This window comes from Uloborus diversus, chromosome 8 (genome assembly GCF_026930045.1).
Source record: "Uloborus diversus isolate 005 chromosome 8, Udiv.v.3.1, whole genome shotgun sequence".
NCBI lineage: Eukaryota > Metazoa > Arthropoda > Arachnida > Araneae > Uloboridae > Uloborus > Uloborus diversus.
Window position 1 is genome coordinate 150,547,324 of NC_072738.1, and position 23,707 is coordinate 150,571,030.

General features: G+C 33.5%; 1 protein-coding gene across 1 annotated transcript; it reads right to left on the reverse strand.

The window, feature by feature from the left end:
- Positions 1–3,463: 3,463 nt before the first annotated feature.
- LOC129227349 (serine hydroxymethyltransferase-like) lies at positions 3,464–22,085 on the reverse strand. The gene is given in 9 exon segments (XM_054861892.1): positions 3,464–3,977; positions 6,102–6,228; positions 6,230–6,330; positions 10,719–10,841; positions 12,235–12,345; positions 12,611–12,823; positions 19,817–20,175; positions 21,591–21,804; positions 21,957–22,085. Coding segments are annotated over 8 exon segments (1,389 nt in total). The 5' UTR covers positions 21,779–21,804; positions 21,957–22,085; the 3' UTR covers positions 3,464–3,810.
- Between the last annotated feature and the right edge of the window lie 1,622 nt (positions 22,086–23,707).

Genomic DNA, 23,707 nt, shown 5'->3' on the forward strand with positions numbered 1-23,707 from the left:
TGTAAACTTTTTTGAAAAGGCATTGGTAAGCACTTTTCTCCGCTCATGATTTAATAAACAATAATAATATATATATCTGCGAAATGAACTTAGAACTGCAAAGGGATAGTAAGGGTGAGGAAAAAATATGATCGCTTCAGATAGGGTTACCAACTTCAAAACTATCACCACTTAGTGTCTGGCGTTGAACCTTTATTATGACTTGATTAGAAAATATTCTCATCATTTTGTCGGCTTGTCAATATTTGCGTTTTTACGGTGCGGTGCGATGTTTGATTGTTACTTTGGGAGAAAATTATATGGGTTTTGATTTTTCGATGCTAACAAGGATGATTAACTTTAAATAAACTCTTTTAATTACCGTTTTTTTTCTTTAGATGTCTACATTTTGAAAAATGCAATCTTTTAACATCTGATATGAGAATCATATTTTGTTCTTTTTTCAAGCTAACTTCGCTTTATTAGGATTCAAATAAATGAAAAGTCTCTTTATTTAACTCTCATTTCAAGTTTTTAAAGCAAAATTCCATTTTCTGTAATGAGTCAAAAATAAAAATGCTGAATAGATGGTTTATTTTATTTTATTATTATTTTTTTTGGAGGGGGGGGGGAGGGGGGTCAACTGTGTCCACAGATATTAATGATATGTTATCATAGGACTCTAAAATGAAATTTTAAAATAATTTTATCGAAAATATTTCTTTTACAAGCCGTTTTTATACTTTTGATGCCTTCACTTTGAGAATTGCGATCTCTTTGCATCCGCTATGGGAATCCGATTTTTCGAACTTTTGATGATTATTACGCTTTGTTAAGAGGTAAACAATTGAAATATCTTTTTATTTTTGTTAAAATCACGGAATTTATAAGTTTTAAACGAAATTCTGTGCTTTTTAAGAGTGTCTTGGGTCAAAAAGTTGAATGCCGAACTCTATTCTGAATTTTGTTTTATTTATTTATATTTTTGTTACTATTATTTTAAATACTGTACAGAAATATATCTAGTATAATTTAACATAATGCAGAATTGTAGATAAATATTGATACTTGAATGAGCGATGCCCCCCCCCCCCCCCCCGCCAAATATCAGAAAAAAAATCCAGAATGATTTTCTCGTCATAGAAGAGGAAAACACTCAGCTCTAAGTTTAATTGATGCAGTTTGTGCCATCTCTAAATTCTAAAATTTCGTTTTAACATTTTTTTTTTTTTTTGCGAAATTTGATTTTTCACAAAAAACGGACCCTGTGAAAAATCCTGGACAGACCCCTGGTAAAGTATAATAAATTAAAGAGACAAATCTATATGACTGCCTCATTTTTTTTGCGGAACTGACCTGAATGACCAAGAGAGCAACCCTATCACTGGAAAGGTATTTAGCTGCTACTGGGGTACTGTAACATTACTTAGTGAATTGCAAGCATATTATTGGAAAACTTATTACTCAGAGCCTTAGTGAAAAAGGGCACGGAAAAGGAGTCCGGTGTGTTAAATGTAAATTTTAAAACTTGCAACGTTCTGGCATAAATTAGGCCTGTAAAAATGTGACCCTTTATTGTTCACTTTTTAAATAAGTTTGAGAAACAGGTCCATTTCAGAGCCCCTATGTTGCTAATTCATATTAACTTCCTGAAATCAAAATTTTTCTTTCCGTGCTTCCTTTTTAGAAATGAGTGTAATATTTGGAAATTTATATGCATTTTTTTTTTAATGCTTCTCACACCTTTCTTGAAGTAATAGCTGTCCATAAACTGCAAGGCCGTGTCCAGAACTTTTTCCCTGGAGGGACCTGGATTTGCACATTGCCCTAAAACACACACATATATACATATAGACACACATCCACGCATAAAAATATTTAACATAAAAGGTGTTTTTGGTCTTGATTTTTAATGATTCTACTGTTGGGCTGTTATTTTTATTTTAATTTCTTATTATATTTTTATTCACTTTTTAGTGATAAGGTTAACAGAAGAGGGTCCCTTTAAGTTGGATGTAGAACATCCATAATTTCAGGAGGTCCGGGGGTTTCTCCCCCAGTAAATTGTTTTCAAAAATAGGTATAAAAATATATTTTGAGACCTTATATGGGGTAATTGAGACTAAAAAAATATGAAGAAAAATAGGCAAACAAATTCTTTTAAAAGCTATGCATTCTTTTGCAAGTCAAGATCAATCAGAATAAAAATTGCTTGCTCGACAAATCGTTGACATTAATCCACAGAGAGGTAAAACGGGAGAGGGGAAAAGAGAAGCACATCTTCATTTGCTCATGTCGGCTTTTAGTGTAGTTTGTTTTTGATCACTTCTCTAACATCCCCCCCCCCCCCCCCCCCCATTTTTTCATCAAATGCCCTACAGTATAAAAATTGTACAAAATGGTTTAAAAGAAATGGTGTAGAAATTCAGAAAATAAAAACGAAAGAGTAATATTCTGGCCATTTGGACAATTCATACTTTATTTTTTTGGTAAGAGACAAAATTGAACAACTTTTCAAGGAATTTCAAAAACTTTTTTTCAAATAATTTTCAAAGACTCTAGAACGGTTGAAATTATTTAAAGTGCTTTATTTGCACTTTTCAGAGGTTGATTGCACAGTCTTAATGATTATGACTTTGTAAAGGTAAGGAATATTTTCCTACATAATCTAATAATATTTCTTAGAACCGAAGACATTTGATTAAGCAGGGCTGGTTACTTGAAAGTATCTGCGTGTGTCATAAATTGCATGCACTTAGTTTTACTTTGATGCATTGAGAGGTTCATTTTCCTGACCGCTCTTTCCAGATTCAGTAACGCCTGCTTGAGGATATTAGGAGTTCTTGCTATTGTTAATTTCATCAGCATATGCAATAATTTAGACAGATTTAGAGAAAATAGTTCCTCATGTTGATTTTCGATTCTCTTTCTTTGAACACTAATGCGACATAATTAAAAGGTCAGTTCAGGCACAAAATTCTACACTTTCGTAATGCTTTTCCAATTATTAGTGTTTATAGAGGCAGAACAGCTCAATATTTCAGCAGTGGAGTTCCCATGATATGTCAAGCTGCTGAGGTTGTCCAGGCAAAAATAAGTTCACTATGATATTAAGAGGTATCCCATGACTTTTATCACTTCAATGTGAATCCTTACAAAATTGGCTTACTCATGTAAGCACAAATGCCAGTAGGGTTTTCTTATTTTCAAGCAGACAGTAAATGTATTGTAAAACAAACATATTATTCCATTATTCTTGTGTTTCTTTTTAATACAATTTTACATGTTCCATAACTTTCTCAAACTGGATATTTTAACAATGCCACAACAATTGTTTAAATCTTTACAAAACCAAAAAGCACTAACTCATAGAAAACAAAAATTGTTCTATGAGATAAATTTTAAAAAATCATTCCCAGGTATGTCTTTCATGAAAGAAAAAGCAAGAAAAATTATTTGTTAAAAAAATAATTTTATTGCATCAAGAAAATAGCCAAGAATCAAACTTCTTCATTTATCAAAATATATAAAACAAATTCTATTTTACAGGGAACAACATTAAGCACAAAATATTTCCTTGCCATCTTTTAAAATGAGTTGCTTTAAAATGGGAACAAATATTAACATATATATCGTACATACAGAAGTAACATTTTGCTTTTTGTTTTTTACAAATAAAATTGAAAATCAATTGAATTTGTTAACCTCACTGGTGGTCCCAATAATATGTGTTAAAAATGATATTAAAAAATGTATTTCCATGTTGGACAGGCTTTGCATTCGTTAAAACAATTTTTATTGTTAAAAACTCACAAATATCTCTTATTGGGTCTAATAATCATCAAATCCAGGAAGAGGAAATAAAGAAGCAAAGTTCTGAATTTCAGTTCTGAGTTCTGTTATTCTGTTTTGGAATTCAGGATCTTCTGCAAGTTTAGCCTTAAAATCTTTCAACATTGGTCCGCTCCTAGATTTTACGTCTAGTGCTAACTGAAGACCTGGGGGGAAAAAAACCTCATTGCAATTTCTTTATTTATATTAACATAACAAAACATTTACAACAACCCCTATATATCCAACTTACTTATACTGATAACAATGAACAATTCATTTTTAAAGCACAAATGTATAATTTTCACTCTTATTTGAGAATGGATTTTGTTTTGTTTTGTTTTTTGAATGCACTTTTTGAAAATATTAGTTTTTGTGGTGTGATAGCAGTTTTTGGTAACTGTCGATTCTGTTCTGAAATAGAGTTACTCCCATTTATAGCACAGCTAAAGGGACGAAATAAAAATTTTGTCATCAACATAATTTTGTTATAAAAAGTTAAATAATAAACAGTAAAATGTGAGGGAGAACTGCAACTACTATGTAACAGCCATAATTTTGCTACAGACAACTTTACTATGAATGAGCATGGGTGCAACTGTATTAACATTTAAATACTGTTTTTTAATTGCTTGTAGTTTAATAACATCCAATACTTTTTAGCAACCTTAAATATTTAAGGTGCTCAATGCTCATCTAGAAAGTTTGTTTGTAAAGACTATGCAGTTTCCCATACTTTCACTACATATACTTAGCTTTGGTTAATTATTTAGAAACATGATGGTTTTAAAGGCCAGTCATCTATACACATAATAAAATAAGGTGTGTGTGTGTTTGTGGCGTGCATTTCAGGGAAACGGTAATGCCTAGAAAGATGAAATTTGGTGTACAGGTGTAGTTTTTGCCGAAGATGTGCACCTCGGGCTTCGATTTTCGAAATTTTAATTAGAAAAAAGTTACTTAATGTTTTATGTTATTTTTAGCACTTTTTAGTACTTTTAACCTAACAGACCCCGAACCAATTGCGCGAGACGGATATTTTATGTACTATAGTGCAGGAAATTTAATTTTAAATATGATGAATGAAAAAATTTTGAAGAAAGAGTAATTTTTGTATTTTTTTATAGATTTTTGAAAAAACCTTTATTTTACATTTTTTTCTGAGTTTAGTTTTTTCGAAACCCATCCTGTGAAGTGTATTGAACCCACAATTCTAAAATTTTAGTTGGTAATAGTAAAAACATTCCGCCCCCTTCAGAAGAAAAAAGTTTCTAAAAATACACAATAGTTTTTTTTTTTTTACAATTTTTTTAATACAGAACACAACGCGAGCTGTTTGTTTGCCGGCTGAATTCCCAACTTAACGCATCACGTGATCCAACTGAAATCGTTTGCCTTCTCTTCACCTTTTTTTTTTAAATAGTTTTTTTATCTTTTTGCAAGCACTACTTTTTGCACACTACGGGGGAACATAGAGCATTTTTTTTTGCGGGCAATTTTAATTAAATAAATAAAGCTCGCTGTTTTTTGCACGATCTTTGTTTCTGTTACGGATTGGCGGTTAGGTTAGGTAGATACAGAGATAGAGATTGAGTGGAAAAAAAATGTTTTTTTCGAATTAATACTTTCATAAATAAAAAGATTGTTAATTACTGGTCAGAGGTAGATATGCATAGATCGTATAGATAGATAGATAGACAAATATAGAGGTCGATATAGTAGATGGACAGCAAGAAAGAGACCTGCCCGTCATTTAAGGAACTTCAACGGGGTGTCAATGCCCCTCTCCCCCCCCCACACACACACCATGACTTTGAAAAAACAATGCTTTCACATAAAAGTGGAAGTGCTTTTTGTTATTTTTTGACAAATTTTGCATGAAGTACACCGTTTGTGTCTCCCCTCCACCTCCTTTAAAAATATTCCAAACGATGGAACTGGAGAAGAAGATATTTTATTTAAACTACTAATGATATAGATAGATAGAGATTGACCGATACCGCGACAAAATTTAGTTAAGCAGCCGCCAAAGGCGGCAACATTGGCGTAAAAAGGCGAATGATAATATTGATATATAGAGAAAAACATTGATTAATAGCGTCGCTAAATTGTCTAAGCAGCCACCGAAGGCAGCAATCCTGGTGCAAAAAGGCGGACCAGCTGGTCGCCGTAGGCAGCTAGTATGCAATAAAAAGGATTGAAATGGTCTCAAATATGTTAGAAATATACCAAACCCAAATATCTAGGACACACATTTTAAAAAGCCATACTTTTTTTAAATCTCCACTTACCTCTGTGAATGAATTCGGCCACTTTTTCAATGTCTTTCTCTTTCAGACCTCGTGTTGTGAGAGCAGGAGTGCCTAGGCGGATGCCTCCTGGATTCAGAGCACTCTTATCTCCAGGGACAGTATTTTTTATTACAAGCAATGCAAATGTCTTCCAAAACTTTTTCTGCTCTTGATCCATTCAACCCTAACGGACGTAAATCTAACCAGACAATATGGTTGTCTGTGCCACCTGTAAACATTTTAAAAGATTTGTTTAAGATAAAAATTATGTTTGAAAACTTTATGTAATACCACTCCCATAATTCAAAAACCATTATAACTAAAGCCACATGTGAGCAATCTTATCTACATGTGTGCCAGAGGTGCAAAATGAATAACTTTTTTGTCAGTAAAAAAGATCAATTTTGTAACAGTCATCTCCATGGAAAAACAAAGGGGGAAAGCTTGCAAGGAGTTAACTTATTTTACATTGCAAATACAGTTCATTACAGTTTCAAACGAAATGGTTTGCTGTAGTACTCAAAAAGGATACGATGGTAATAACTGCCTATAACAAACCTACTGGCTATAACTGCTTCAAACGATAGTTTTACACTTAAAAGTTATTGATAAAAATTAAAATATTGAAAATAACCAAATGCTTCAGGTGGAAAAAAAATATTTATGCTCTCTTGAAAAGTTCTAATTTTCACGTTTAGCATGGTGCTGAAGATATCAGTCTTGCATTTCCAAAGAGTCAATTTTCCGATTTGATATTACTATCATTACATTGACAAAGCAAGTATGAGAGCATCATTCAAAACCATCGATTTTCGGAAGAGGGAGAAGAGGTTTCTCCTCGGCTCTTACCAGGGTTCATACTCAATTTGGATGAAAAAATTCCATGACTTTTCCAAGACTTCATAAAAATTTTCATGACCTTATTACACGAAGAGTATAGTACTATACGGATTGAATTATTCTCTTTGAATTGAAGGAATTTATTAACTTATCGGACACTCCAAAAGGATTTACAGCATACTCATGAAGCGCAACTCATTAAAATTATATAAAAATTTTAATTAACTTATTTCAATTGACATACACTGTTAATTACTATTAATCTTAAAAACACAAAGAAAAACTTGGGATATGGTCACCAAAGAAATGTCCGTAAAATAACTTAGTTCGTCACGAGGAACCGCATATTACTGCAGCTAGGGGCCCCTTTATATGAATCGTGAGTCCTCGGGAATCATCTCCTGTTGTTCAGAGTCCGGGATAACAATGGAATTAGTGGCGATTAGGAGAGTGGAAACATTCGTTTTTTACGGCACTGGTCAGCATCATTGAACATTATGTCCATATATCAAATCGATCATCACGGGACTTCTCAACCCTTGCCGTTTCCAGATCTCAGCCTCGGAAATCTCGTCCGTCGCTCTTTCTCCTTCCTCTCCAAAATTTCAACTAACAACTCCAACCTGCTCTTCTTCCCTCTACCCCCCGGTGGGTCAGTCGGAGATTCTCCCCAGAAAAACTGTGGGCCAAGCTAATGGCGCCCTCTTCCTTTTGCAAACAGAAGTTCTATTCCATTTTTCTTTTTTCTTTTCATTTAACGTGACTCATTGTAAAAGGTGACCACCAATCTTCATTATTTTGTTACCTTAATTATTAATTTCTAATTGACCTTTGATGCACAAAATCAACTGTAAAGTACCATTTAATGTCAAACTTCTCAATTTTTGGAAATGGGCTTTAGAAAAACTTTCGAGTGAATGCCACTTATGAGCACTTACTTGTGAATAAAAAAAATATCAGTGCACATTGCAGAAACTAATAAATTATTCTTGTTTGTCTTTAGCATATAAATTCAAGTAAAGTAAAAATATAGTGAAATGTAATACACTGTGATGTTTAAATGTCTAATAAATATTTAATAAATAAGGCAGAATAGTAATATTGGGGGGAAAAAATTGAACGAGCCATCATTACTAAATTTCCAATAATAAATTCACTTCATAAAAACATTGCCCCTTTGGTGTCAATAGTGCACAAATCACCTACAGTGGCTCCCAAAAGTGTTCGTACACCTACGACTTTCAATGAAATAGGCCCTTATCCATTGGTTAGAATTAATATTTCGGAATAGGTATTTTATTATAAGATCTATGATCTATTTTTAACAAAACTACACAAAAATTTTTAATAAAACATTAAAACTTAATTTTTAAAAATCAAAAACCAAAAAGTTACGGAAATTTTCTCACAAAAGTCTTTGTACACTTTGAAAAAATGTCAAAAATTAGTAAATAATCTAACTTTTTACTAAGTTATTATTTAGTGGGATATCATGCAATAACAACAACAGCATTTAAACGTCTGGGAATAGATTTCATTGTTTCTTTCTTTCTTTTTTTGTGCAATTTCTGAGTAAGTGTTCAGCCGCACTACGAGTCTTACTGTTTCTAGTTCGCTTTTCGTTTCAATGGTGTATTTTCGTAATCTAGCCACCAGATATCTCCAAATATGTTCCATTAAGTTTAAATCTAGCGATTGAGGAGATATTTCCAAGCTTAAGGACAAATTTTGAGGCACCAAACGCGAACGTGTGCTTCTTATCGTTATCTTGATAAAAAACAAAGTTGTTTCCGATTACCAAATTTTGGGGTAATAGTTTTAAATTGCTTTTTAAGATATTTAAATGAACAGCATAATTCATTATTTCATCAAAAAATTCCAAATTTCCAAGTCCTGATGCTGAGATGCACCCTCACACAAGAACATCTTCACCGTTCTGATTGACCGATCCAACTAAGTTCTTAAGATTAAATTCCTCTTTTTTTCTTTCATTTACAATTATACAAACAATTTAACCCAAAATGTTGAATTTATTTTCGTCTATAAATAAGACGTTGTTCCAAAACGTATTGAGCTTATTTAACATTGATTTTACGACGGAAAGTGTAAGCTTACTGTTTTTCGCACGAACAAGAAAATTTCTGCGGGAAGAGGTCCCATTTAATCTAGCTAATCCGAGAACTTTTCGAACAATTTTAGGTAAAAATTAAACGTAAAATGTTTCATTCAATTCTGTAGAAACTTTTTCAGTTCTGAAATGTGTATTTTTCATTTTTTTTTTAACTGTAAACCTCCGATCACGCTTTGTTAACTTTGCCAGTTGACCATTTCTTACCTTGTTTTCGATCCAATTCTTGTCTTTAAAGCATTTTATCAAGCCCTTCACTATAGAATGGTATAAATTAACCAATTTCGAGACATTTCAAATCAATTTACGGCTACTGTGAGGGAAAAAAACCAAATTTCGAATCGTGTTTGTTGTTTTTTTACGCATACCTGCCATTTTAAAATAATAAGCAGAATATTAGGGAATAAAAACACAAAAATATAAAGTCAAATGACTTTACAGTATCATTACAATGCAAAAATAATAAAAAAAAACCACATATGATAATTTTAATTATGAATTTATTCGAAACTATTTCAGTGTACGATGACTTTTGTGGCGTATTTTTTCTCTGTCTCTTCGTTTTTTGACAAATTTCAAAAATAAAATCTGGCAATATTCCAAAAAACACTACTGGGTTTTATTCACAATGGCATAGGAATGGTGTGAAAAAAAATTGGACTTCATATTCGAATTCAGTTTTGCGTTATTTTGGTTTTACTACAAAATTTCAAGGTGTACGAACACTTTTGGGAGCCACTGTATGTAACTTGACCGTATATTTGTTCATTAAAGTAAAGCCAACGTTTTTCAGTAAATTCATTTTTCTAAACCAGATATTTCAGCTGGCCACAAGAATCAGTTTTATGTACATTGGGCATCACTGTTTTAGAATATTATAATTCCCCTATTTCCATGTTCTGTTGCCCTGACTAAAGTCTCCAATTTCTAAAGCCTTCAACGTATTGAGATAAACTCCGATGAAATTAATAATTAATTTTTTACAACTAGTTGAAAAGAACTTGGATGCAATTTAATTGCACTTTTTGGGGCGGCATGGCAAAATTAAGAATGTGCATGTCTACTACTATAGAATATAAAATATAAGAAGTGCTGAAAATGATGGTGAATTCAAAATTAGTGATGCTTCAGTAGTAAAATAACGTTACGAAAATAAGCGAGCGGGCTGTTACAGAAGCAGATGAAATTGGATTCCAAAACTCGGACTTGTTTTTTGAGATTGTTCAATTTACATGCAATATTACTAAATCACTCAATATTTCTAGCGCTCTTTTAGCTATTGTTATTTTCTTACTTCCCAAGACATTTTTTGATGACTTTAAATTAATTTCCATGACTTTTAATGAAAATATTAATTTTCCATAACTTTTCCAGGTCTGAAATTTGTTTACTTTTTTCCATGACTTTCCAGGATTTCCATGACTCGTACGAACCCTGTCTTACTATTTTGTTGGCAAAATTGTAAAGCGCTTTGCCTTTTTTCTCCCTATTTTTTGCATTGTTAAAAACTTAAACAAGAGAACTAAGGACATTTTATCTTCTATGCAGAAAAAGGTGAAAGATATACATTAAAATCGGGAAAGGTTGACAGCCATGAAGCATATAAGCACCAAGTGCTATAAAAATACATTTTGTACTTTAATATTTACCTGTAACACATGTATATTGTCTCTCCTGCAAAGCTTTTGCAAGTGTTTTTGCATTCAAGATAACTTGTTCTTGATATTTCTTAAATGCTGGGCTTTGTGCCTGTTTGAGTGCAGTAGCAATACCTGTTAAAGAAAATGGAAACAAATGTACTTGATGCATGTATAAGGAAAGGAAAACTGAACATCGATTTGATAATTGAATGATTGAAAAAATCTCATAAAATTTAAGAAATCACAAAGCTTCATAATTAACATTGACTTGATTCTGTGAGAGAACACTGAAAATAGTCTCTGTACTCAAAAACTTATGAAAAAAATTCTGATGCAAAGTGAAATTCATGATAAATCAGGTACTATACAACAATTAATGCTTCAGAAACTTCATTATAGTCGACATTTTGTTATTAGGAAAATTTACAAGAACGGTGACTGAACTTTTTTTCCCATCCAACTTTCGTAGCTCTTTCAATGACATCAAATCTGTAGAAAACTTGCTTTGAATAATACACCGAATGATAATTCTTCAGCATACAGCCTCTCCTCACCCCATTCCTTTTAAAACTCATTTTTTTGCACAACTTTGCTGGACATTTCATGGACATGGAACAAGGGCGAATCCAGAAATTTTTCAAGGAAGGGGCGATTGTTTTTTTACTTGACCTCTTAATACGTTATCTGATTTACACCTGCTGAAAAGGGGGTGGCAGAGACATCATTTTCATTAAAAACGACTAAAATATAGAGATTTAGCCAAGTTTTCTGTTGATAAAGGTATTCCAAAATTGCGTTTTAGAAATTCCGTTTCGTTATATTTCCGGCGGACTTTTTGAAACCCCTTCCTCCTAGTATCATTGAAAGTCGTCTAAAATTGCGCTTTTTGGAACTTCAGTTTCCAAAAGGTTTCCGAGAGGGAGATTTGAACCCGATTATTTCCTTAACGTCTTATCAAAGATGGCCTTCACTTTCGTTTTAGGACCTTAATTCGAAAAAAATATGGGGTTAAGGTCCCTCAAGGGAGGGGCTATCGCCCCCATCGCCCCTCCCTTGTATCCGTCCCCGACATGGACTCAAGATATATATATATACACGTTTATACACATCATCAACCATTAGAAAAATGAAATAACAAGTAAGTAAAGCATTTCTGAATGGAAATACGGATGGAATTTTACGACTTTTCAAGCATACTGGTTAAAACCAAAGAAAGCTACAGATCATACCATTATGTGATTGATGGTTGATTAAAAGATTTACTGAATGGGAAACAATGTCAAAATGCTTTCTATTCTTGAATATGAGATATGGCATAAATTGTTTCATGATAAACAATTAATGCCCATTTAAACTGCCTCACCTGTTTTTCTGCACCTGCTTCGCCTGTTTCCCTTAAGGATAATTGACATTTCATACAGGCTCATGCATACTTAGTTTCATTCTGAGTTTGAAATAGATATCAGACATAAAGTATGGAATCCTTTAAAAATGAAAAAAAAAAAAAAACTAATGATTTGGTTACCTGCTATTGCATTGTTATGTGGTCCACCTTGGAGACCAGGGAAAACTGCTTGATTAATTTTGTCTTCTAAATCATAAGCGATTTCTCCTGATTTTGTCACGGAGCGAATACCTGTAAATGAAATATTTTTTACAAACAGAAGGAGAAAAAAAATAAGTCCATTATCTTTTAAAAGGAACAGCATAGCTCTAAGATTTAAATATCTAGATTGTTTTCTTATTTATAAAATTTCAATACATCTTTTCAGTGCACATCTAACTTTTGTAACATGAAATTTTTATATGATATTTACCACATCTTAGTCAATATTAAGCATGTAGTTTACTATCATTTACAAACATTGACAATTTCAGTGAAACGAATTCCCACTCCTTACCTTTTCTGTAAAAAATAACACCTGCTCTAGGCCCTCTCAAAGTTTTATGTGTGGTAGTGGTGACAACATCACAATATTCAAAAGGATCTGGAACAAGTCTTGCAGCTACAAGCCCACTCACATGCGCCATGTCTGCCATTAAGTACGCCCCATTTTCGTCTGCAATTTCTCGAAACCTTTTATAGTCAAGATTTCTTGGGTAGCAACTGATACCTAATTAAAGAAAATTAAAAACATTAATCCTAAATGCAAATAGATTTATCAATCACCATAGGCTTTTAAACAGTAGCAGGTGGCTACAAAAATGAAATTGGAAACATTTTCAATGTGTGTCATTCAATTACTTTCTAAAATACGTGCTATTTAAGAAGGATACAAACTTCATTCTTAAACCAGGGTTCATACACTTGTAGTTAAAACAAATTCCCTGATTTTTCCAGGTTATTTTTTAGAAAATTCCAGGTTACTTGCTTCATTTAAAACCAAGCTTAAATAGCAATATTTTCAAAATAATTAAAATTGTTTGAAGTAGCAATGCAGAAAAGCTGAAAATTTTCCCCTTAGATGACGAAAAAAAAAAGCTTAGTTTTTTTTCCTAATTTCTTTTCTTTCTCAAAATTTAATTTGTTTATTTCGAAAAAATGTTATGAGGATTACTTTAATGATTTTTTTTTCTTTTTATTTGAAGAAAATTGGTTACAATAGAGCTAGAAGAAAAAAATAAAACACTCACTTATGCCCCCCAACCCCCCCCCCCCCCAAAAAAAGAAGAATTTTTGCATGCATGGCGCATCTCATCTCCTGGGTCTGCTTAACACTTTTACATTGTAGTGACGTAATTGGGAGTGGTGAGGAACGATTTTTCACACCCAATAATCCCTCGTTTTTAAAAAAGGGAGGGGGGGGGAGCATTTTAATGCTCAATGAGAAAAGAAATATCTTTGAAGCGTTATTCAAATACTGTACAACATATATTACAAATTAAAAGAAGAGCCAACTCTCCCCAGAAATATTACAAAAGATAAGACTAAACCTGCGTTTTTAAAGCAAAAAGTTTAAAAGATTTCTCGTTCATTCAAGATCATCTTAGATTTTGACTTTTACAGTAGACCCTCATTTTACGCAAGTTCATTTTATGCGGTTTAAGATTTGACACCTTTATTTTATTTTACGCGGATGAGTTTCGGTTTTACGCGGATGCGGCAATGCAAACAGATAAAATTTTCCTCTTTCAAAATCCAAACTCCTAAAGATTGCAGATTACGCGTAATCAACTGCATTTTGGCGTGCTTGGCCACTGGAGACAATTTATGCGATTGGTTCCAGAGCGTTTTCCAGAAGTAAAGTTAATAACATCATACAGTTCAGAACTCACTGGAAGAACAGCTTTTAGGAGTGACAAAGGAGGACAAAATCAACGAGGGTACAGACGTCAGTAACGCACAAACAAAAACGTTCATACTGAAAATTTTGAGCCATCCCTAGACAATAGAAATGATTTTTCTGATTTGTTAGTGAAGGAAGATTCTATCATGGAAATGACGCAAGTGATCATGGATGCATTAATGCTCTGTAAAGAATTATAGAGAAAAATTCTTAATGACTGCCAAAAGATTATCATAGCCAGCTCCTCTTTATAAACAGAACATGAAATTAATTTACGTTTTCTTCATGCATGTTGTGCATAAAAGTCGATATGAGTACACATTAAGCTTATTATATAACTAGAAAATCGCCCGTCATGGTGTAACGGGTGAAAAGTGTTTCTACATTTGAACGAATCAATTCCCTGTTTGGTGATATTTTGATAGTTGAAATTTTAACGATGACACCAGTGGATGAACCCTTAACTCCAGTAGATAGCGTTAATTATTTTGGTTTCTTTATTTTCCTAAAATGAAAGTCTTACCAGTAAAACAGTTAAGTTACCGGATCGAGTTCAGCCTTGTCACGATAAATCCTTTCCTTGCATGTTAAACATTACCAAAACATATCATCTAATTATCATGACGTGGCATTGTTGAAACACGCAAGTTACTTGATCATCGGCTTTATATGAGGATTAATCATCACTAGAATGAAGTATTTTGTTATCTACGGAACCAAATCCCTATTTTAACACTAGTATTAGGTCTCAATTTGCGCAGCATTTCTGTGGAACATAACCCACGCGTAAAATGAGGGTCTACTGTAGTTCGAAAATGTTCCGAGTGAGTCTCCGAAATCTCCTCTCCTAACTTTATCGAAGGTTGGCTAAAATAGAATTTCTGGAGTTCCAATTTTGAAAAGTTTTCAGAGAGGGCTTTGAATCTCTCCTCTCTAACATTACCTGAAATCGTCTAAAACTACGTTTCTCGAACTATACCCCGAAGGAAACCCGAATCTCTCCCCTCCCGAGACTTACAATTTCAAGTCTTTCCTAATGGAGAAATCCCGAATCCCCCTACTTTTGCGTGAATATTTTACTTACGATTAGGTTCTAATAATGCCGTAATGAATTGCTAATGCTATTTTCAATAACGAATTTCTATGAAACGGTATGGAGGGAGGATGCTATCCTTTAAGTTCATTGAAGACGCTTTAGACCCCATAGGTATGCCACTGAGCACCTTTATTTTTCTTTCATGAAAAGCGTGATATTCCTTGATGTTTTCACAAAGTGTTAAAATGTTTTGAAATTCTTTCATGTAAAAAGAGGGTAAAAATTCATTTGAAGGGTGTCAGAAAGAGCTCCCCCCCCCCCCCCCATTCAAATTTAGAAACTGACTTGATTTCGCGAAACATTAGTTCTTCCTCTCTGCAGCACCGTTTCATGAAAACATTTCATGAAACACTGCTGCATGAACGCAAAACATGAAAGCTGGGTGTGTGTGTGTGTGTGATGTAGAAGCTGGTTCGGAGAAGTTAGTCAGCCACAGCAAAACATTATGGTGCTCTGGACTTTTAACCTCGTCAATTTTTTTTTTTTTTTTGAGCTAGTGGAGGTTCTGCGGTACCCCTGGTGACCTCCGTGCGCACGCCTCTGCATTGAGCCCCAAAAAGTTAGACTAGCTGTCATTACTTGACGACTAAAAGAAAAGGGTCGGAAGTTACTTACAGGATTAAGGAATACATGGGGAACTTTCTATAGCAACACAAAATTGCTGAAAAAGTAAATTGTAGCACTCAATCGCATTTTTCTTTCCAGTAAGAGATCAGAAGTTTTGTTTGTCTTAACTGAAACTTTCATTTTGATCTACGTAATATCTGTGACATGTTTTATGTAATTAAATAGTAAACCAAACTTAATTAACAAATTGTTTGTTTTAGCCACGATTTTGTATTAACTGTGGTTGTATTAAGGGTACGTCCACAGCAATTGAACTTTTTTCACAAATTTTTTTTTTCATGAAACCTCAAGTGTTATACACCATTTTAATCCTCAGAAATTGATGTTACTGAAAATGTAACTTAAATTTCCACATAGATAAATATACAATGAAAATTTAATGGGAATTAAGATCACTCAATTTTATTTCCACTAAGGCTTAAAATGTTGATTTTGTAAAACTGACTAAGGATCTCCCTTTTTTCAAAAAAAAATAGATACTTTGCATTTAATTTAATAGAGTATAATCTTATTTATCATATGTATGTAGTTAAAACATTTTTATTATTAATTAATAGCTAATTTCAAGTGCTTAATTAGTAGTCAATACATGCATGTCACAAGAGTAACAAAAACATATCAAAGCTTTAATTTTGAAAAAACTTTTTAAAATTTTCACTTCAAACTTCATATTTTCTGATTTGTTAATATCAGACACATTTTACACTAAATATTTCATTTTTTTAATCCATAGATTAAGCTCTGGGGTGATGTCACAAGAGTAACATTTTACTGTCACAAGAATAACATTTTGTTCTCAGTAGGTTGACTTCTAAGTAATACTAAAATGAAATCAAATAAATAAGATCAAAATAAAAATAAACAACAATCCTTCAAGTTGAGTAGTTATCTTTCTGATCAGAATAATTCTGAAGTATTTAATTAGACACTTAATCAAGGTGATTAATTCTTAATTATACTTCATCAGTGGATCAATTCTTCAAACACATTATACTTTTAATTATGCTATTAGTATATATTTTCATATACTTTCTAATTGTGTTTTATTTGGAATGTATGAAATATCAGGTTTAGTGAAACAGCTCAACTTATTCATTTTTAGTTTAATATGCACATGGTGTTTGCTTTCTTCTTAGTGTTACCATTACTTAAAATTTCATTTTGGTTTCAACAAGAAGTCTGTTTGCAATGGAGGAAATAGCTCACAATAAGAGAAAAAATGCAGCAGAGCGTCAGAAATTATGGAGGCAAAGGCACAAAAATGAAAAAAGAATATTTGAAGATGAGAAAGAAGCAAAACAAAACATATTATGATAAAGTGAAAGGATTGATATCAGAATCTGAAAAGGCTTTGGCAAGAGAAAAGGCGAAGCTTAGGAAAAGAAAAAGTAGAGAATTAGCAAAAGTCAGACATGGTAATGAAACAAAGAAATCTTTAACTCCGCAAGCTTTAGGGAGAATGATGAAGCGTATAGAAAGAAAACTTCCAAGATCGCCTACTAAGAAGCTTTCTGTCATTACAAATTTAGCTCAAAAATCTGGTGTAATTCTAAAAACCACCCCAGTTCCTAAAGCTAATGTTTGTTTAACTAGCACAGCGCATAAATTAGTAACCGATTTTTATCTTCGAGATGATATAAGTAGAGTTGATCCTTCAGCTAAAGCTGCATTAGTACGGCGTAAGAAGAATCAAAACAATGCCATAAATCCTAGGCGGTATTTATTATTCACAATAAGTGAAGCTTTCCAAATATTTAAAGACACATTTCCTGACATTAAGATTGGGAAATCATCATTTGCAGCAATGAGACCTAGTTTTGTAAAACCATATAGAGGCATTCCCCAGAACATCTGTATTTGTCGATACCATGAAAATTTCGAAGAAATTTACAAAGCAATAGCAGAGGTATTGCCCACCTTTAATGTAGGATCACCTAAGGATTTAATAGATTTTATTTGTTGTGATACATCTTCATTTGAGTGTATGAACTCTGAATGTGTGATTTGCGAAGATAATATAAAAATACTTTTTGAAGAAGTAGATATCCAAAATGAAGAACAGCGTATTAGTTATTTTCAGTGGAAAAGCATTGCTGGACGTTTTGAGAAGATAAAAGTAACTGAAACCATCATTAATGCTTTACATGATTTGAGAAAGCAATTGTACCCTTTTCTGCTTCATTTATTCACTCAATCCTCAACTCAGGCATATTTTCAGTATGCAAAGAGCAACACAAATACTGAAAGTATTGTGTTGCAAGTAGATTTTGCAGAAAACTATACCTGCCTTTATCAAGATGAGATCCAGTCTGCACACTGGTCAAATCCGCAAGTTACTGTTTTTACAGCAGTCATATGGTGTGAAAGTGGCCAAGTGAAATCGTATGCTATTGTTTCTGATAACATAACACATGATAGATTTTCTGTAAATGCATTTCTTCGCAAAATTTTAGAAGACCACCTTAAAGGAAACGCATCTGTAAAAAATGTAAGCATTTTTTCTGATGGTTGTGCAGCACAATTCAAACAAAAATACAATTTTTCTAACATGTCTTTGATTAAATCAGATTACAATTTGAACAAACTTAGTTGGACATTCTTTTCAACAGCGCATGGAAAAGGAGCTGTTGATGGAATTGGTGCTGTTGTTAAAAGATACGTTTGGGGTGAAGTACGTGCTAAAAAAGGAATTGTAAGAAATGCTGCAGACTTCACAAAAATCGTTGATGGAAAAACAAGAGTCAATGTTATCCACATTTCAAACGAAGAAATCGAAACAGCCAAAGAACGTGTGTCACCTCAATGGGAAAAAGTAAAAAGTGTGAAAGGCACGCAAAAAATACATTTTGTTGAAGCAAGGCGCGATGCAATCCACTACAAGCCCTATCCGCAACATCACTCATTCATAAAATATAGATTTAATACCGAAAACATTGATGAAAAAAGTGACAATACTGATGATGACAGTGAGGTTTTACTTAGCTCAGAAGCAAAGAATGAGAAGCTGCAATGTGGTCAATGGGTATCTTTAACATATGATGGTGCATGTTTTTATGGCATGATAACTGCTGTTTTGAATGAAGAATACCAGGTTAAGTGTTTGGTCCCAACAAAAATAAAAGGAGTTTTCAAGTTTGAGCCTGATGAGCACAGTATTTGGTACAAAAAAAAAAACAAATTATAGCTAACGCTGATGCTCCCACCTTAATCAACTCTCGAGGATTTTATAGAATATAATTGTTTTATTATTTATTAAATTTTCCATGCCTTAAAATGTAATAAATGTTTAAAAGTTCTATTATATGAAAATAAATGTATCTAAGTATCAATTTAGTGTCTTAAAAGTGTATCAAATGTTACATTTGTCCAGAAATACTATTTTGGACAAATTGTCACAAGAGTAACATCACAAGAGTAACACTCTGTTTTTTACAAAAGCAAGTGCAATATGTTAACTTGTAATCAGATAACTTTTTTGCTACTATCCTTTTCAAGAGCAATAATACCTTTGGTAAATCTCTGAATTTCAATCTATTATTCCTGTACAATTCACAGGACTTGTAGCTCAAACTTAAAATTTGAAATTTGCCTTTTCCATTGGTCACAAGAGTAACAAATGTTTAATCTTCTCCCAAGGGAAGCAAAATTTCTTAAATTATAATTCAAATATGTTTTTTTAAGCAAAACACACATGACTTTCTGAAATAATCCTGAATTTTAACCTAAATGTATAATGTGACATAATAATTGGAAATAACCACACAAGTTTTCTCTGATGGTCACAAGAGTAACGGTGGACGTACCCTTAAGAGTTTAACTGTAATTTATACCAGACACTGCTTTAAGAATTTTGTTATTGTGTTTAATATTCATGCTGAAAATATGAAAATACAACTAAATTAAAAATAACATAATATCAAATTATAAGATTCCTATTGGAATTTTATGATTTTTTTTTTTTTTTTTTTCATTTTTTACTAAGTTAGGCAAAATTATAATATCACTCAAAAACTAGTAAAGAGAAATGAGAAGAATATAACCCTGTGGTTCGATCGAGAAATTTTACTTCCCACCAAGGAAATTAAATTGAGACATACCTGCAATAATAACCTTTGGTTTGAAAAGCTTTGCTGTTTTTTGCAACTGATCATAATCAATGAGGCCCGTTTTAGGGTCAATTTTATAAGGCATGGACTCGAAAAATATTGAAGTGGCCGATATTTTCTTCTTTTCCGTAAAATAGCCATGTGTCAGGTGTCCTCCATCGGGTAAATCGAGACCCATGATGCGTCCATGAGGTTCTACCAAAGCAGTATACACAGCAAAGTTAGCAGGCGATCCAGAATACGGCTGAACATTGACACCCCACTTGTCTGAAGTCAATCCATAAGTGTCTAAAGCCCTTTTCTGGCACAGACGTTCAACTTCATCTATGTGTTCATTGCCACCATAATATCTGAAACATTTTTAAATAAACAATGCTATTTAAAAAAACGACAAAACATTTTTATGCAATGCTCATATAGTTATTCATTATTAAATGCCTGCAGTGACCAGGTTGGTTTGGCATTTTTTTTTCTCTCTTTTTCATTAATATGTTGCCTGTTTTGTGTTCCATCAGAATTTGAAATATTAATATTAAATGTACATTTTTGTTATGCTTTATCATAAGGTACAAATTTGAATTTAAAAGACAGTCTGTAAAAGAAAATTCGTAAGATAAATTGTTTCAAGCCGAAGCAGCCGAATCACAGCTCATGATTCGGCCAGACCAAAGCTCCGATGGAATGGTCGAAGCTTTGTTCTATCTCAACTAAAAATACAATAGAATATTTTTAAAAGATTAAGATGAACACATAAAAAATATGATGATTAACAGTTAAAAGACCAAAATAGGAAAATAACTTAAATTTTGGGAGGATTGAAATGCTCAAATACCAAACGAAACTCCAAATGAATAAAATGCAAGCATGCAACACGCCTAGAAAAGACATCAAGTAAGCATGATGTTTTTAAAAAATGCAATACAGTCATAGGTGGCAGGTGCACCAAAAAATTGGGGGGGAGAGGGGTCAAAAGAAGTGTTGGGGTGGGGGACAAAGCCCCTTGAAGCTCTTTTTTTGCAAAATTGGGCTATATTACTGGTACTTAATATTACTGATTTCATAAATTCTAAAAATGTGAAGTATGGCATCAAAAATCGAGACGAATGGCAACCGTACACCAGACTTAGATAAAACGAAAAGCTTTCTGCGAACACAAATCCTAACCAGAAAATTTTCTGCAAATAATTATTTTGCCTAGCTCACCCTTGAATTAAAAATTAAATTTATGTTCAAATATGAAAGAGACAAAAAAATGTGCTTTAAATCATTTAATTTTTTTACACGTGTGCTTTAAAAGGCTTTTGGAGAAAGGCTTTAACAGATATAAACTCTGGTATTTTCTCAAGAATTCCCTTAAATAAATTTAAAAAAAAAAAAAATCTTTTTTTTTTTTTAAATTAATGTTAGCAGTTTGAAAAAAAAAATTCTGCAGAGCCAAAAATTTTCTGCAAACGCCGTTCGCAGCGTTCGTCTATATTTTGCAAGACTGCCGTACACTTTCCCCTTCCATTTCAAAGTTCTATTCTTGGAAGTGAGGGGCAGTTGTCCCCCCCCCCCCCCATACAAGTCATCTATGAATACTGCATAACACATTTGCTGAGTTTTACACCAAAATTTGCAAAAATAGACAATATCTCCAGAGGTCTGGTCGCAAAAAACCACCTCTGATGTCGCATCAGGCAATCCTGATCATTACCAAAACAAAATTAAACTGCAGTTTTAATCCCAACATATTTAAATAATGAATATATTTTTTAATTTATACCTTTGACCAGGATACCCTTCAGAGTACTTGTTATGCAGGCAAGTGCTCAAAGCCTGAAGCACACTACGGCTTGTAAAATTTTCCGATGCTATCATTTCTAAACCTGTCATTTGCCGTGACTTTTCATTTTTAATGATATTGAATAGTTCTGGATCAGTTTCATCTAAGTTCTGGTTCAACAAATCCATTATCTGTATAAGGTATGATTTACCACCTAAGAAGTGACAAAAAAGAATCAAAATAAAAAAATAAAACAATACTTTTTTAAAAAAAATAAAACAGACATAAAAACTTTCAACTAATACCAAAACTGACGTAGAGGTTAAAACCCCATTTTCTTAAAAATTCTCAAGATGAATAAAATACCTTAAATGATTTCCTAATAGAAGCAATAAGTCTGGTAGGGATGCTGAAATTTTTCCGAGTGGAAGCTCTTGAAGACACTTAATCTGTAAGTTCTTGAAGATACTTTATCTATGAAACGATAAGGAAATTACGTCAGTCGAAAAATCTCAATTCTAGATCGGATGATATTTTTCTGTCTCTGCTCTAATCACCAGATAAAGCTTACAACGAAGATAACATAGCTCTTCTCTTCCTAACAACAGTTTCGAGAGCAAGTTAATGAAATCAGTAACATATTTCATGAAATACAAAACTAAACACTACATGTGAAACATTAAATCATACTTTAATTAAATGGATATATTAAAACAATAGTGAAGCACTCGTTAGAAGAGAAAATAATTAAGGAAGCCAGCGAGACAGATTAATTTGCCAATCCTAAACCTTTTGCATACAGAAATATATTTGAAAAAATGTTCGAAAATAATTCGATAAATACTTGATTCCCAGGGAAACTATTAATTTGTTTTAACCACGTGTTCAATAAAACGTAACCAAAACAAGATTCGTTTGCGATTTTTCCCGCCGTTTCGATCCCACCACCTCCCTGCCCACCACCCTAATAAGGGTGTGCTCGGAAACACGTACCGACGAAACCTCAGCCTGACGGAAACGACAACCGATGTTTCTTGGCTACTAGAGTGGCATGGCTCTTGGGCTTGTTAAAATTTTCCAAAACGAGATCTTAACATCCCATTTTCAGGCGATCTTTGGAGAATGATGCCTTTGTGACTTCCTTTTTCGGTCTAGGAAGATTGGGCGCTGAGCATTTTGAGCGCCGACCACTTTTGGGTGCAAGGAAACTTTGGACGCCGACACTTTGGGCGCCGGTAACTTTTTGCGCCGAGCATTTTGGGCACCGAGCACATTAGACCCAATGTTCCCGGAATAGGAATAAATTACGGGGGGGGGGGATCATAGGGGGCAAGTGTCCCCTACTTTTTTGAGCCATGGGTAGCGTTATCATTTTGAGGTCTAGAAACTTTGGGCGCCGAGAACTTTGAGTGCGAGCACTTTGGGCGCCGGGAACTTTGGACGCCGAGCATTTTGGGCACCGGGAACTTTGGGCGCCAGGAACATTCGCCCTATTGACGGCGCCCATTCTTCCCATTTTGGAGTTTAAATGTGTGGTTTTGCTCCCCCTGGTTTTGGGGCAGGGGGAAGGATTTTACTATAATAAATTTTTGTTTGAAACTTTTCAATACATTAAAAGAAATTTAAAACAATGTATAATGAAAATAAAAAAGAAATCAATTCATATTAAGCAAAGGACAAATTGCAATCAGTGGCAGACTGGCCCTTCGCGCCATCGGCCCGCGGGCCGGTGCATGGGCTGGCCCGCCCTTCTGTGCGCCCTCGAACATGTGCCCCTTTAACCCTGTGTCTCTTCGCATTTTACTTTCCTCTATATCTAATATATAGAAAAAAGTGGTTGATAAGTGCAAATTTTCGAATTTTGACGGATTCGAAAGTTTTGAGATGTGCTGAGTCCATTTGGAAAATGTCTGTCTGGCTGTCTCTCTCTCTCTGTGTGTGTGTGTGTGTGTGTGTGTGTGTGTGTGTGTGTGTGTGTGTGTGTGTGTGTGTGTGTGTGTGTGTGTGTGTGTGTGTGTGTGTGTGTGTGTGTGTGTGTGTGTGTGTGTGTGTGTGTGTGTGTGTGTGTCACGTATGATGTGTGTGACCGGTGTTTTTCGACTGCTCTACAGCAACCT